Source organism: Plectropomus leopardus, chromosome 3, assembly GCF_008729295.1.
Source record: "Plectropomus leopardus isolate mb chromosome 3, YSFRI_Pleo_2.0, whole genome shotgun sequence".
Lineage (NCBI taxonomy): Eukaryota > Metazoa > Chordata > Actinopteri > Perciformes > Serranidae > Plectropomus > Plectropomus leopardus.
The window spans coordinates 11,103,733-11,118,720 of record NC_056465.1 but is presented as its reverse complement, the minus strand read 5'-3'; the positions used below and the strand labels follow the sequence as shown (position 1 = coordinate 11,118,720).

General features: G+C 38.6%; 1 protein-coding gene across 1 annotated transcript in view; it reads right to left on the bottom strand.

Annotated features, from left to right (window-relative positions):
* LOC121941282 (glypican-5-like) overlaps window positions 1-14,988 on the bottom strand; it is a 59,310-nt gene that overhangs the window by 13,560 nt on the left and 30,762 nt on the right. Inside the window, exon 9 of the mRNA XM_042484040.1 lies at window positions 7,452-7,593. Coding sequence (XP_042339974.1) covers window positions 7,452-7,593 — 142 coding nt within the window. The remainder of the gene's footprint in view (window positions 1-7,451; window positions 7,594-14,988) is intronic.

Genomic DNA, 14,988 nt, shown 5'->3' with positions numbered 1-14,988 from the left:
TGTCATCAAATTGGGACCCATGGGAGGACGGACCACCTGGTAACCATGGTTACATGGATTGAGTGCCCCTTGCGAGTACACATTCACACATTCTCTTACATACTGTATTACACACAGACAAAATACCCGATAATGATACAAAAAGCTCCTGAAAATATAAATAAAAATATTAACTATGTAATAAAACCTGCTTACAATTTTTTTAAACATCATTTATTTAAGCTACTTTTTAGGACAGTAAGAATCTGTAAGACATATGGTCATAGTGGGGATTTTGTAAGCAGCTTCAAACTGATGAGTTATGTGTGAATTTAGGTTTCTTTTAAGGGAAAAGGATCGGTGCTTTCCAGACTATAATGACATTAGTGGTTGTAATGTGACTCACTGACACCTGGAGGTTTTTAGAATCCCCGCCTCTGCACACACCACCACATCCCAGTTTAAAGCACAGCAATTATAATGACACAGCATTTCATTTGTTACACAGAAGAGAAGAGAGGAGAAGAGAAGCTGTGATTACATTTACATTATTGACATTATAGGACCTGGATACATCTGGGGAGACAGAGAGATCGGAGAAGGGGCAGTTGGAGAAGGGATTGTGCTGGTTTGAGGAGAGAAAATCAATGGGTTTAATCTTGGTGAATTCGAGGGGAGGGGAGGATGAGAAATGACTATAGGAGAAAGAAGAGTAGTAAAAGAGAAATAAAAAAAATCTGTAACAGACTGTTTAGTAGCATCTGCTCCATGCTTTTGTGTGATTATTTTCTCATCCTGTTCAAACAGATAGCTAATAACAAAAAATAGCCAATAAAGGAATACTTCGCCACAGTGAACTGTTTTTGGGAGATATTCCAGATGATGCAAAATGCAGGATTTCACTGGTTCACAGCTGGTTGCTCGAACTTCAAGGTGTACTTCTGCATTTTAGTATTACCACCATCCATGCCACCACCGTGGACAGAAAGAATACAGAAGATGAGGTAGAGACAGACTCACCCTCTCTCTCTATCTCTCTCTCGCTCTAAACTCAGAGAAAACTCTGATCAAACGTTAAACCTAGGCTTCTCATGTGGATGAGTGTGTGGTTCTTTTTTTCCACACTTTACCCTGTGCCTCTTTTGCCTAAACCTGACTGTCTGTGACTCTGTTGCTTAATCCAAACCATCGTAACAGTCCACACGCTGTTGAGTAAACATGAGGACCACGATGCTTTCTGCATGCTGAGACATCACAGTAACGGGCTGCGTCATCCCACCAAGACGTCATCCCACTATGTGCATTTGTTGACATCACTGTAACGGCATCCTGGAGCGTAAACAACTGATGCAGAGGGATACCTAAAACGTGATAGGTAGACACAAAAGGTCCTGACAGAGCAGCACCATGTGACGACTTTGGAGAGAGAGTGTGGACCTAAAATGTTTTTAGAAACATATTTTAGTGTCCTGTTTAGCTGAAATAGCAAGAGTTTGTGAACTGGAAGTGGGATCCATACTGTTTCCTGCAAAGTGAAAACGGAGACTGAAAAAACTCAGATCAAATTGTAAAACCAAGCAGTGCTGATCAAATATAAACCAACACAAATAAAAGAAAGATTCAGTTACTGTGTGGCCTATTTCTCATCTCAAATGTTTTCAGAAACACGTTTTAGCTGACCGTTTAACTGCCACTGTGTCAAATAGACAAGTTCACATGACATCACCCAACCGTGGTTTAGTGTTCAGTGTTTATTGGTCTGGTGTGGTACAGTGCATTCTGGTAGTTGTAGATTTTCTACCTCTTGAGCAAAAGTGAATGCTTCAGCCCTTTCTGTCCTCTTTTGCTGGTCATTTAGCACCAATTTCAAAAGTATTTGCATCTTTTTATTGCATAGATTTTTGAAAAGACCATCTTTCCGGCAGTGAAATATTTCTTATGAAAGCTGTATCTGATTGCTGACAGTACTGCAGAGCTCCATAGCAACTTTAGCATTTATTAGCATGACCCTTCTCAATGGTGAGATCTACAGCTGTGTGTATATTTGAATGTATCTTCTACCATTCACATACCTTAGAGTGAGTTAAATATACTGTTTTCCATAAACTTCCGTAACCAGAAATGACTACTGTGTCAGAGAAAAAAACACAGTATCAGCTTTTTTGGCTGGACTTCACTAAATCTTTGTAAAAAAAATGGCACAGATAGCGCTAACTTAAGCTCTCTACTCATATGTTCAGATGCCTGCCTTTTTGTCTTTGCTTTTGATCTGCGAATAAAGTTTGCCAAGTGATTTTCCCTCACTGGGCTGAGATCAACTTGTAAATGGGCTTGAATCAAATAATAATAGGCTGTGTACTGTCTCAGCATGACTAAAATAACCTCACACTGCTAAATGGCCCACATAAATAAAACACAGGCTTGGCAATGACGTGCTGAAGTTCTGAGGTTTGACTTCATCCGTTGGCAGATTTCGCCTGGCACCCCACCTCCACCTCTCATCCTCCACTTCTCTTGTCCCAATTCAGTATTCAACAAAGCCCAAATGTCATGAGAATTAATTAGAGGATGGGGAGAATATTTCCTTCATCATTTTTCATCTCTGTTCATATCTGCAGTCTAGGGAAAGAGAGAAAGAGCTTAAGCTCAATCATGTGTGCATAAAAGACAACATTGGGTTGATATTGAGAAAGACATTATAAGTCAAGAAGCAGCACGCTACTGGATCCATTTCAGTCAGTCAGACAGAGAACTGGGCCATCCAAAAAACATAGTGGATTACATGCAAAGACATCGCACTAACAGATGTACTGCTTGCATACACACAAACGCACTTAAACCTTACACGTGATGCACATGACTCCACGCACGAGCACAACAGGCCGTAAACATTAATTTGTCCATGCACATCCACATCCACACAAACACTCTTGTTCTCACGCGAGCAGAATTTTCTTTCCATGCTCTTCTTTTCCTGTGAAATAATAAGCTCCATATTTCAGAGATTCAGACTGAGGGAAGCGTTTTGTCTGCAGAATTTTAATTTTAGGGGGAGTCAAAGAGCATGGACTGGCAGATTTAGTGATAGATCTGTCCAAACGAAAATCAGAGCGTGTTGCATTTATTCATTTGACCGTGTTCAATACATACGTTAAACTCCTGCTTTAATGTGCAGTACAGGGATAACAAGTACAAAAAAAAGCATTGTGATTTGTGTGGTCTGGTTGACACGACATCACTCTCTCAGCCTCAGTGCGTGTGAGGCTTGTTTATATGCAAAGAGATGCCGACGTGCGGGGAGACGTGCAGAAAATCCCCCTTTTGTCACACTTTATTGTGATTTCTTTTCTCCAGGAATTCACTGTGGTTTGAGAGACACGATCCCCACATGCCACCACCAGCTCAGTAAATCATAACTAGCAATTTTCTCTGTAAATAGCCGATGTACCAGTTCCAGGCCCAGCGGGAGGCGTGAGCTTCCACAGATCTGACACATCAAGGTTAGTCTAAAGGGTATGATAAATGGATCAAGAGCTGTTAAATGAGGGAGTGATGGAGAAGAAGACACCAAAAAGGAATGTTTGATCTTGTCATGAACACATTCACAACTATTAACTCAACAGTGATACTGATGTACAAACAAAGTGAATATTTTTTAAATCTTGGCTATGAATTATGTGCATGAACCAAACTATCGACTATTATCTCCGGTTGTTAGTGCTGACATACTGTGGTTTATAATTCCCCTAATTCTGGTTAACTCTTACCAGAGTTTTACAGCATGAGCTCTTAAATGCAGTTTTACTTTTATCAAATGCACAATAAATAATTCCCCCATTTGACTAAATGGTGTTATTTTGGATACTCATCTACTCTAATGCTTTCCATATTTGCTCCACTTCAGCCTACTCACTGGTGCTCTAGGTGGGGTTAGCTGGCTGCCTGTGGATATTATAAAATGCATTGGGGCCTTTGTCACTTCTACCTGCTCCAAAGAAACACTCAAGCTCTCTGAGATTCTGTTTTTTTGTTTTCTTGTTAAAACACACCACAAGAGTTCTACACACATTTAAAACTGAGATTCAAATCAGCCTGACCATACCCGACTGGAAACCCAACCCGAAAGCTCTATTTTTGCAGTATTTCATACTTCATATAGAGCCATATCTTCAATCAGGAAAACTCATTGAGATCAATATCTCCTTTGCAAAAGAGACCTGAGATAAAAATATAAGCAAACATTACTGACTCAGATGTAATTTATTTATTAATAAATTACATTTGAAAATAACAGAACCTGACCCTGACTAAAGGCCGAAGTCTAGTTTTACCGCATCTTCTTGTAGGCTAAACAAAGAGAAATGAAGAAAGAAACAGCACAGAGAAACTCAAGCTACTCAAGCACCACAATACAAATGATTATTTTGTCTAACCATGCTGCTTCTTCTTGGCCTAGAAGCAAATGTTGTCCCATGGCTTGATACCAGTCCACAGCCCGGGGGCCCGGGGGGTTGGGAACCACTGACCTACAGTTCAGGATCATAACAAGCTTGCGCTTTGCGTCACTGTACAAAAACACACTCCTGACCCCAGTAATGACGAGGACAGTACAGTGATAACTAATGTGACAATGACATCTGACCCTATTACATCCTGCCCTCGGGAAAAAAGACCACCCAATGGCATCATCAGAGTGTCGGTTTCACGAGGGTGACGCGGCCTCTGATCATGTGTAACAAGGTGATGATGCAGAAGACTGAGCCCTGGTTTACTAAACCGTGACAATCAATCAGTTGGAGCTAGAGCATCTGTAAACTGTAGTCTGGAAACCACAGAAAACACCACTAACAAACACTGTTATGACATTGTTGGTTTGACCTGGAAATAACCGACATGTGTCATGACCAGTATGACCACAGAAAGTCCAGCCACAAACCACTTGGGTGTCATGGAAAGTTCCGTCACTACAAACGTGGCCGGGGTCTTCTCGTATGTTGACCAGTTAATCAACATATGTGTTTTTCCAGCTAAAGATAGACGTGGACAGTAAAGCTTTCCATAGCGTACAAAGGAGGGTGTCGCTGCTTGTATGTTGAGGACTGTTTGTCCTTGACACTTCTGGTTGGGGATGACATTAATATTTGCCAAAATACTGCATCTGTTTGCGCATATTATGTACCAACAGTTTAATAGCAGTTTAAAAGAAGGTTGCTGCAACATGTAAAATATCTGCATAAACCATCTGCTTAGACTGATGGTTAACTCCTTTAACCCTTTGAAACCTGGCGTGACATCAGTTTTTTTGAGCTGCTTTCAGATGCCTCTCAGAAGTTGTTAAACCTTTAAATTGGTGTGCTTATTGAAAAAAAAAAGGCAATGAGAAAGTCGTTAATGTTCCATAAATTGCAAGAAATTAGTAGATTTTAAAAATATATTTTTAAAAAGCTAGGGATAAACCATGGTTATCATAATTACATATTTAAAAATATGTTAATTGGATTATTGTAATTTTTTGGCATTTTTTTCCAAGTATTTTTGCCTTGTTTGTTTGTTTTACTTTCTTTTTCTTTTTAATGTATTTTTTTATTTATTCATTTATGTATTTTTAACACATTTTTATGTAATTCATAATATCTAATTTCTTGCTAATTTTTGGGTTATTTCTTCTCTCATTGCTGATTGTCTTCTTCCCATGTTTTGGAAAGAAATTAAGCAAATTTGCCCACATTTCAGAGGGTTAAACCAATTCTCTGAAATAGCTGTTTAACTATGTGATAGGGTCATACATGAACACACTGCTACACTGGAATGATCAGTGCCATATGGTACTTATGATGAGTCCTTGTGCGAGATTTTGTGCCTAAATGAGCTACTGTAAATAATACTATCTCTTCACATGATCAAAAAGAGTCTTGACATTGGCCAACATCAACATACTGTATCTATAACAATTGACATTAGAAAACAGTTTATGGCAAGAATACCAAGTAAAATAAGAAATTATTCATTTGATTAAATATTTGCTATAGTCTATGTGTATTTTTTATAGTTTTTATAGATCACACATACATGTTTCTATATATTGCTACAGACTGTTTAACAAAAAAAATGAAACCACAGATGGGTTTGCCATTTTGTGGGCATATATAGCAGATGGCATCAGTTTCATTTTAACATGAGTTCTTTGGACACAGGTGTACTTCTGTTGTGGCGATCTGAATCACTAACAGAATCAGTCAAAAACTACTGACAAAAAATACAAATGCTATCATTTAAAAATACTGGGAAAAAATATTCAATTTTACAAACAGTTTTACAGGTCAGAAAAATACGATCTTGCTAATTTTAAAACTCCGGATGCACCCTGGTGACGAACTTTCCTCACCCCAATCAGAACGTGGCTTCATAAGAATTACTGTCTGATCTGATTGACTAAATGGTGTAAAGTTACTGCATTTTTGAGTATTTAACTTTTAGAGTCTTATCATTTAAATAGAAAATACTTTTTAAAAAAGTGTTTAGGTGCCTAAAGGTTATAATTCAAAACCCTTTCATATTACAAGGCTCTTATTTGGATTGATTTTTTTTTACTGCTACCACTACCACTATTTTACTACTACTGCACTGCTTAAAACAGACTTATCACACTAATAAGGATATTACAATTTTTAAAGAACCCCCTTGTTATTTTGGCTAAATCCTCCCCTAATCTCATGGTGAGAAGGAGCTAAACAGTGGAAATTTGGTCAATAAACATCTACATGGAGCAACATTTTCTCATCAACAATTTAAATTAGAGCACATTTTAACCACATTCACTCTATGGGATTGCCTCAAGGCTCCTTGAGGTCCCCAGATCTCCCTGTGACACCCATGTATTATGTATAAGCACGAGCCCGGTGAATAAGTCAAGAGATAAATGAATAATTAGAGTTTATTTTTCTATTTCTGTTTTTGGGGTGACCTGGTTGTTGTGGTGTATCCTTTATCCAAGGAGGAAATAAACTGCTGAGACCGGCAGAAAGAGAGATGGGAAAAAAAGAGAGAGAGGAAACAAGAGAGAGAGATAAAAAGAGAGAGAGAGGGAGGACAGTTGAATCCATCTCTCAGTACTATCCCTCCCTCTGGGCATTTCCCTGCTGGCACAAGATGTGTGGAGGCTGCAGCATTTTAAAACCTCCGCCATGCCAATGAACCGTGTGTGTGTGTGTGTGTGTGTGTGTGTGTGTGCACGTGTGTGTGTGTGTGTGTGTGTGTGCGTGTGTGTGTGTGTGTGTGTATACTGTATATGCTGATGTGTTATGTATGAATCACAATCCATATATTTGCACAAGAAAAAGACAAGCTTGCAAGTGTGCACAGATTCACATGTGTACATGTATGTGTGGGTGTACTGGATGTTTGCTAATGTTTGTTCCTAAATTTTTGCATCATTGCTTGTCTACGTGTGTGTGTGTGTGAGAGAGACTTACCGTTCTCCCCACCAGATGCTTCGCAGCCATCTTCATCATCGCAGTCATCTCCGCTGCCTCTCTCTGTCTGCGCGCTCCCTCCCTCCTCTTCCTCTACCTTTCCTCTGGTTTTGCTCGCCCAGCCGAGGTCCACTAACAGCTCCTGAATAAAACAAACACACATATGCAAATGACTCTATGGATAAAATGTTGGTCTGTTTGTACACCACTTTGGTCCAAACTGAAATTTCTTAACAACTATCTGATTGCCATGAAATTTGGTGCAGACAAAACATGTTTGTCACTGTGAACATGTTAGCATGCTAATGTTAGCATTTAGCTGCTGGTATAGCTACATTTAGCTGACCTGAGTCTGGGTTACAGTGAGTGCAAAGGAAAAAAGGCTTGAATTCACAAACATTACAAACAAATTAAGGAACAGTGTTTAGGATTCAGGGGATATTTAGAGGCATCTAGCTGGGAGGATTGCAGATTGCAATCTGATGAAACTTATCCCAATTAGAATTACTTTGGTGCTCAGAAGGTTTTTACTGGGAGCGGAATAATCCGCAGAGGTCACTTCTTCTCCAAAACAAAGAAAACTGGTTACTTAAATCTGTAAAGACACCGAATATAGCAGTTACAAATCAGTGTTTCTCCGACACTGTTTGGCTTGTTGCAGATGGACCACAAGCCAGCACCTGCTAATGTGTGCTCACCTATTTTTTATGATAACTTAAGATCCAGACTTTCAGGAGTTTTTTACCCTTAGCTCGAATCATCCTCTGAGGTCTCCTCCTCTTCAAAACAAACAGACCAGGTCATAAAATTGGAGAAAACACTATGTAAAGCAATTTTCAGTTTTTAAAAAAAATGTGTGTTTTTCTGGCGCTTTCGTTGTTGAAGGGCTGCTAACTACTGTTGCAGGTGCTAAACATGCGAATGACCCTATCTAGAGCCAGTGTTTGGTTTGTCTGTTCAGGGTCACTGCAGAAACATCATGGTGCAAAACGGGGGTCTCCGTGGACGAGGATGCCCTTCCTATAGATATATAGATATAAATGAAATGATAACAATTCTTTATTTTCAGGTGACTATTCCCTAAAGAAAACATACTTGTTATACTACATTTCATTTCTTCCATTATATTCCCCTAAATCCTCATGGGATCAAAGGTCAGCAATATAGGATGCTCTGACAATACTTGAATGATCATGATACCAGAGAACTCATTTAAGAGAAATGCCACACAGGGCTTAAAAAGAAAAGTTATGTTTTTTTCCCTCTAAAGGCACCATGTGGCTACAGAAATATCTTTACACAAACATAGAAACACGTATAAAAACACTGAAGAACGAAAATACACACACACACACACACACAGGTCAGAGAGTGCACTAAAGGGTAATTGAGGTCATGCTGTCTCTGCGTGAATCCATATTCCCTACTGCTCAGTTAAGTCACAGTGGGGATGCTGTGGCATGTTACATAATCGTGCTGTCGGATGGAAGCCTCATGTCTCATAAAGTTCAACTAATGAGGGATTGGGGAAAAAAAAAAACACCCACTCAGTTTTTAAATCAATTCGACACGGTTTCAATCAATGTTTGCAGAATTTGATGAACTCATAAAGGACAACACAAACGGTTTGTCCAAGCAAGAAACTGTAAAACAACCAAAACAGGAGTTATTAGGTTTTCACACATATACACAGCCATGTAATTGGTTCACAGTATGATGAATGTGTATTGTAGGGAGTCAAGGTAGGTAATATATAAATTCCAGAAAACAGAGATAAGGCAAACAGCCACCAGTTTTATAAAGGAAAAGATATCTGGTACTGACATTTCATTCTATTTTATTTTAGATAACAGTTCTGTGTATACAGCAAAGCTGATGCCACCAAGATAGTAACATCTATCGCAATGATTTATGTTACCTTACAATGGCGAAATCTGTCTGGCAAATTAAATACTAAAAAAGACCAAACTGAGAATCAACAGTGTTGGATTTTATAATTGCTCAGTTTATTTCTTTTTTTTCTTTCTTTTTAGAACTTCATTGTAATGCAGGGTAATGGTAGTTTTTCCCTGCCCAAGTTGCTTGTTGCCTGACAGCAAGAATCTATTATACTTTGCAGTACTTAAGGATGGCTTAACTCTGCATTGCAAATATAATCCCTTAACACATAACATATGGTACAAGTTGCTACTATAAATTGTGATACACATATGCTGACTGAGCAGGCAAATAGTTGTTCTACAGTGTAACCCTAAAAAATGTGCAGCAGTAGACTTACACATAAATATACTGCAGTACACATATGTTTAACAAACAATGCTATAACCTGCTTTGATTACATGCACGATATTTCAGCTTAGACTATGGCTTCATATTTTGAGTAAATGACCAAAAAGTGCAAGGTATCGCTAATCTTGTCCTCATGCAATGCTCATATGTTTTCCTATTAAAAGCAATGCAACAGAATTCATACATCACGAGCCAGTAATCTGTGCATAACCAATGTTTTTTGGAAGGCTGCAATTATGTGACCAATGCGCTGATGGAAGTTAGGAAGGAAGTGGTCCTTAGTGGTCCCCATAAGGACACAAGTTAGGGTGGTGGTTCACAAAACACAGGACTTTCCCCAGGGACTTTCCACAAAAGACCAGTGTCCAGAGTTGTGTGAACTTTGAATCATCATAAGTTATGTCCTCAGCATGTATCTTTTAACCACAGTTGCACTGCGTTGCAGATCATTTGATTTCTGGTTGTGTCAGCTGCGTCTTTGGGTGGCACAAGCACACCTTGGAACACCAGTGGCTGTGTGGGTGCTTCGGACAGACAACAAGGACATCTGGAATTCGGCAGTCCAGAGGCAGCTGGTTGCTAAATGAGAAATGCCAAAGTATGCTGACAACTTAAGTGTATTGCAAAACCTCATGGGGATTGTTGTTGAGGAGGAACACGTCACATACAAGTGATAAATGTAAAATATTTATAATATTTATATTCATTTGTATGTGCATTATATGAAATAAAATTATGTGATATAAAAAAGTTTTAGGTTACTGTCAACTAACTGACAACGTATTTGTGTAATACAGGCTAGTGCTAACGTCAGGATTGGCTGGAGTTTGCCTATTAAGGCGAGAACTCCTGTCCACTTAAAGTATTTGGGGCTGCAGTGATTCCATACTGTTACAGTGCAAAACAGAATGAGCTTACGTTATCAGGATGGTTTTACCAGGATAAAACATAGCAATACCCCTTTCCACCAAAATTAGTGCATGCAGGCGGGTTTTTCAAACACGGAGGAGGCGATAAAAGTCCTCGTCTACTGCAGAGTCATTTGACCGGGTGTGAATGCCGATCGTACGCATTTCCATTGCATTAAAAAGCCAGATGTTAGCAAGCTTTCTGTGCAGTGGGAATGAGGCTTAACCTTATTTACCTCTGTAAGTTAATGGAAATTACATAACACTAAGCACGTAAAGTCATCAGTCATGGGGCATTAACTTGTAAGATATCATACGAAGTGTTTTGTGTAAATTTTTGCAGGATATCATACAAACTGTTGCATGAGAATATATTGTGCTAATTGTTTTTTTTTTTTACAATCTTAAAATAACACTTGATGATATTGTCTACCTATGCTTTAGGTAGGATGGATAAATGCAGGTTGGACAAGGAGGGGCATCTGGCCTCCATGTACAGTAAGTGTGGGGCAGCCACTGGAAATAATGGGAATCAAGGTTAATATATGACAGCATGTCCAAAGGGACATGGAGACGGACCAGACTCTGTGCTGTGATTCAACATTATGTCATCGGACTGCAAATGAGGGTTGAGGGAGGACAAAAACACATTACGGCAATGTTTCCACCAGGACTGTGTTTTCTTAGTCATGTGGAAAGGCTACAAGTTAAACATAATTTGGGTCATGTAGCACAGAAACTCTTCATTGACACCAACAGGCCTGCAACATGTCAATTATTCAAGGGTGGCAGCTTCAGAGCAGCCTGTCCAATCTAATTAATGACAGGAGAAAAACGCAGTGGCTAAGGTGAGGGCTCTTGGTCTCTTTTTTTTGTTTGCATATTACAAAATAAGGGACAGGAAAGACAACATTAATTCAAAATAATGAGGGATGACAATTAGCAGTAATATTATTTGGGAAAAAATCCAGCTATCCAAGAGACATACTTAAATCTGCAAGGTACCATTCAAAATAAATGATTAATAGTGGGCAGTATTTTTACTTTTTTTACAAAATCTCAAAGATTATCAGAAACATATAAACTACAGTGTTTACAGAATATTGCAAAAAATATTGTTTACAGCAAATCAGGATTAACCCTCTAAAACTCTGTAGCCACTGATTAGTTTGCATGCAATATTCTACTATTATTCTGCATATGAAATGATTCTGAATTTGATACTAGTCCTGTGAGCAGTATGTTACACTTAGATATTGCGAATCAAGCCTTTTTGGAATCATTTTCTGATTAAGACGTGTACGATATGTTGGTAATATTCGTTTTTTTTTTTGGGCATGGATACAGCGCATTCTGAATCTGTTCCTCAGTTGGAATTTGCGACATACGGCCTGTTGCCCATTTACAGTCGCTCTGTGCGTTGTCATTGATATGTTGTACATAAACCAGCTAGCCACAGTTTGCAAGGCTGAAGTAGAGATGCAAGCTCACAAGAAAAGCCTGCATTTCTGGTGTGAAAGAGAAACATGCCTACTTCAAAACAATATGAAAGATTTGTATATCAATAGGTTTTTGCACAAAATCCTATTCAACTAAAATGGTACACTTAGTTAGTGGACTATTCGTTTTCATTAGACATGAAAACAATTTATGAGGAGTATTGTCTTTTTCTGAATAAGCACATAAAACTGGGCAATTTGTGCACGTACACATAGTCACTGCTGCTTTCCATTAGTCAACAAGTAACCATATCACCAGAAAAAAATGTGATAGTGAATATGGTTTGGCAATACTATATTAGAATATGGTCATGTCAATAAAGCTGCTTTGAATTTGAATTTAAGTGGTTCTGCAAAATTTCAGATTACATCAAGAGACTAAGATTTTGAATGCAAATGTTTCTTTTTTTTGTCTTACATAACTTTGTTGAGTCTCAGTGTTGCCATGAGGTTGGACACTTGAGAGAAGTATTTTTTTTTAGATGACTTCACGTGGTTAAAAGACACCATTCGTACAACAGATCAGTTAAATCTTCTCATCTAATCTCCCCAAATATCAACTTTTCTTTTAAACAAAGAAAATATAAACTGCAGGCCTGTATAAAACAGGAATGCTTGTCTACAGTATGAATTTGAGACATGCCAAACCCCTACATCCTGTATTCTGCTGTCACTTAAGGAGTGGTGAAACCACTGCCCTTTTCCTACAGGGACAGCCCTCATGGGGTTGATTAGGCTCATCCTTATTGGCTGAGCATTTATATACAAATTTTAATTGCGAGGATAGGCGAGTGGCTACACTAATTGAATCCCATCAGAGGACAAAGCCCGTGTGAAACACTACCCGCAGCTGCAAAGGTCTAATTAACACATTATACAAAATTGGGACAGTGAAAGATAAGAGACAGAGGGAAGGAAAGACAGAAAGACAGACTTCCAAAACACTGATGATTAAATAATTAAAATTCCAAGGATTCTTCTTTGTCTTGTATCGTATTTTGTTCCTCCTCTAATCCTAGCTGTGTGCGTAAATGGCACACATGTCAGGCATGAATAGTTATTACCAAATAGTGTGCATTAATGAGTGTGCCTCAGATAAATGGCTTCCCCCACAGAGAAAGTACCGGGGCAGCTACAGCATGAAAAAAAGCCCAGCCTAGGCCCTGAATTTCCAAAGGTGATTCTAAATGTGTTCAAAAGCAATACTGGCTCACAGTGTGTGCTTTCACCCAGGGTTTGTTTGAGTGCAAAGACTTGTAGTCTCTCAATTTATCAAAAAGATGGAAGGACTGCACACTGAACATACTTTGCAATGCAGATGAGCTGTGTTAAAGTTGAGTTTTTCCTTTGGTTCATGCAGTGGCCTATTAGTATGACCATCATCAATTCAGCAGGCATGCACCGCAAGTCCAAAAACATTGAACTTCCTTTTCCTATCCTCATAGTGTTTGAGTGTGTGTCTGTGCGCATGGAAGATGCACAGAAGCTTCAATAGTCTTTAAATCAAGGAATAACAGGACATGTATGGCTTACATAGAATTAATGGGCCTTAAAAAACATACATAAGTGATTGCACTGTGCATGTGTAATGTGTATCTGGCAGAGGGGGGTGATGCTGACTTGGCATTTCCTCCATGTAAATGCAGCAAGATTAATGGACTCACCACCAAAATTAGACGGAGCACAGAAAGAGCCTCAACAGCAAAAAGAGGAAAATAAACCATAGCATGTTCCACCTCATGGATATTAAAAAAACACCACTAACACTTAGGTTAACAGAATTCATCAGGTTTTCTTGACAAACTACAATGTCCTCTCTTGACTTTGGAATAAAGCACTCAGAGTGGGTCCTTTGTGCCCAATAACTCCATTGTTGTCCAAAAACTACTAAAATCACATCAGTGATCCACATCATTGTACTGCGTGACATGTTTTCCATATCTGCTGCTAAAAATTGGTTCCCAACAAATGCATCCTGTTTGACTAAAATTTGCTAAAAAAAAAACAAAACAAAAAAAATCTCACTGCCCAGTTGCTGTAGGAAATTCATGCCCTTTTTCTTATTTTAAAATACAAGTATTACTATTAAAGTAAAACAGACTGGCTAAGAATGTTGTGAAGTATAACATTTTTTTTGGGTCTTTCAATGAAATTTTTGACAATAACAAAAATACATAATACTGTTAGTGTGAAATAACATACATTTTGCTGCTCTAATCGTCATTTGTTTGTTTGGCCCTTTTCTCAGAGAATACATTTACATGCAAACAAATGCATATTATTTTGAATGATCTATGAACTTCACACAGGTCATTTTGGATATTCTGAATTTGGCCTCAATTCAAATCTAGCTATATTCAATTAAGCCATGTGAGATGTTATGGTATTACTGGCTTTAGGAACATTCTTTGGACAGACAGTACTTGGGACAGTGCATTTGGAATTTGCGTCTCAGTTGGGATTTCAGCTGCAGTTTGTAACACATGGCCTGTTTACAGTCAGCTCTATGTGTTGTTCACAAACCACCTTGCCAACTGTTTGCAAGGCTGAGGTAGAGCTACATGCCCAAAGCCCATATTTCTGTCTGGAAGAGCAAACACATCTACTTTAAAACATTATTAAAAACTTGGATATCAAGCCAATTTGACTGTTCAACAAGTCTGCCATTCATGGCAAACCATGAAAATTTTGCCGCAAAGAAGCAAAATGGCACAAACAGCTTTAGCCATTCCACTTTTCCATATTTTGGTGTCATAAATGACACGTTAGACACCTGTCAAACAAAGCCATGAATGGCGTGGACATGTAAATGGGAATATTAGAATATTATGGGAATATTCA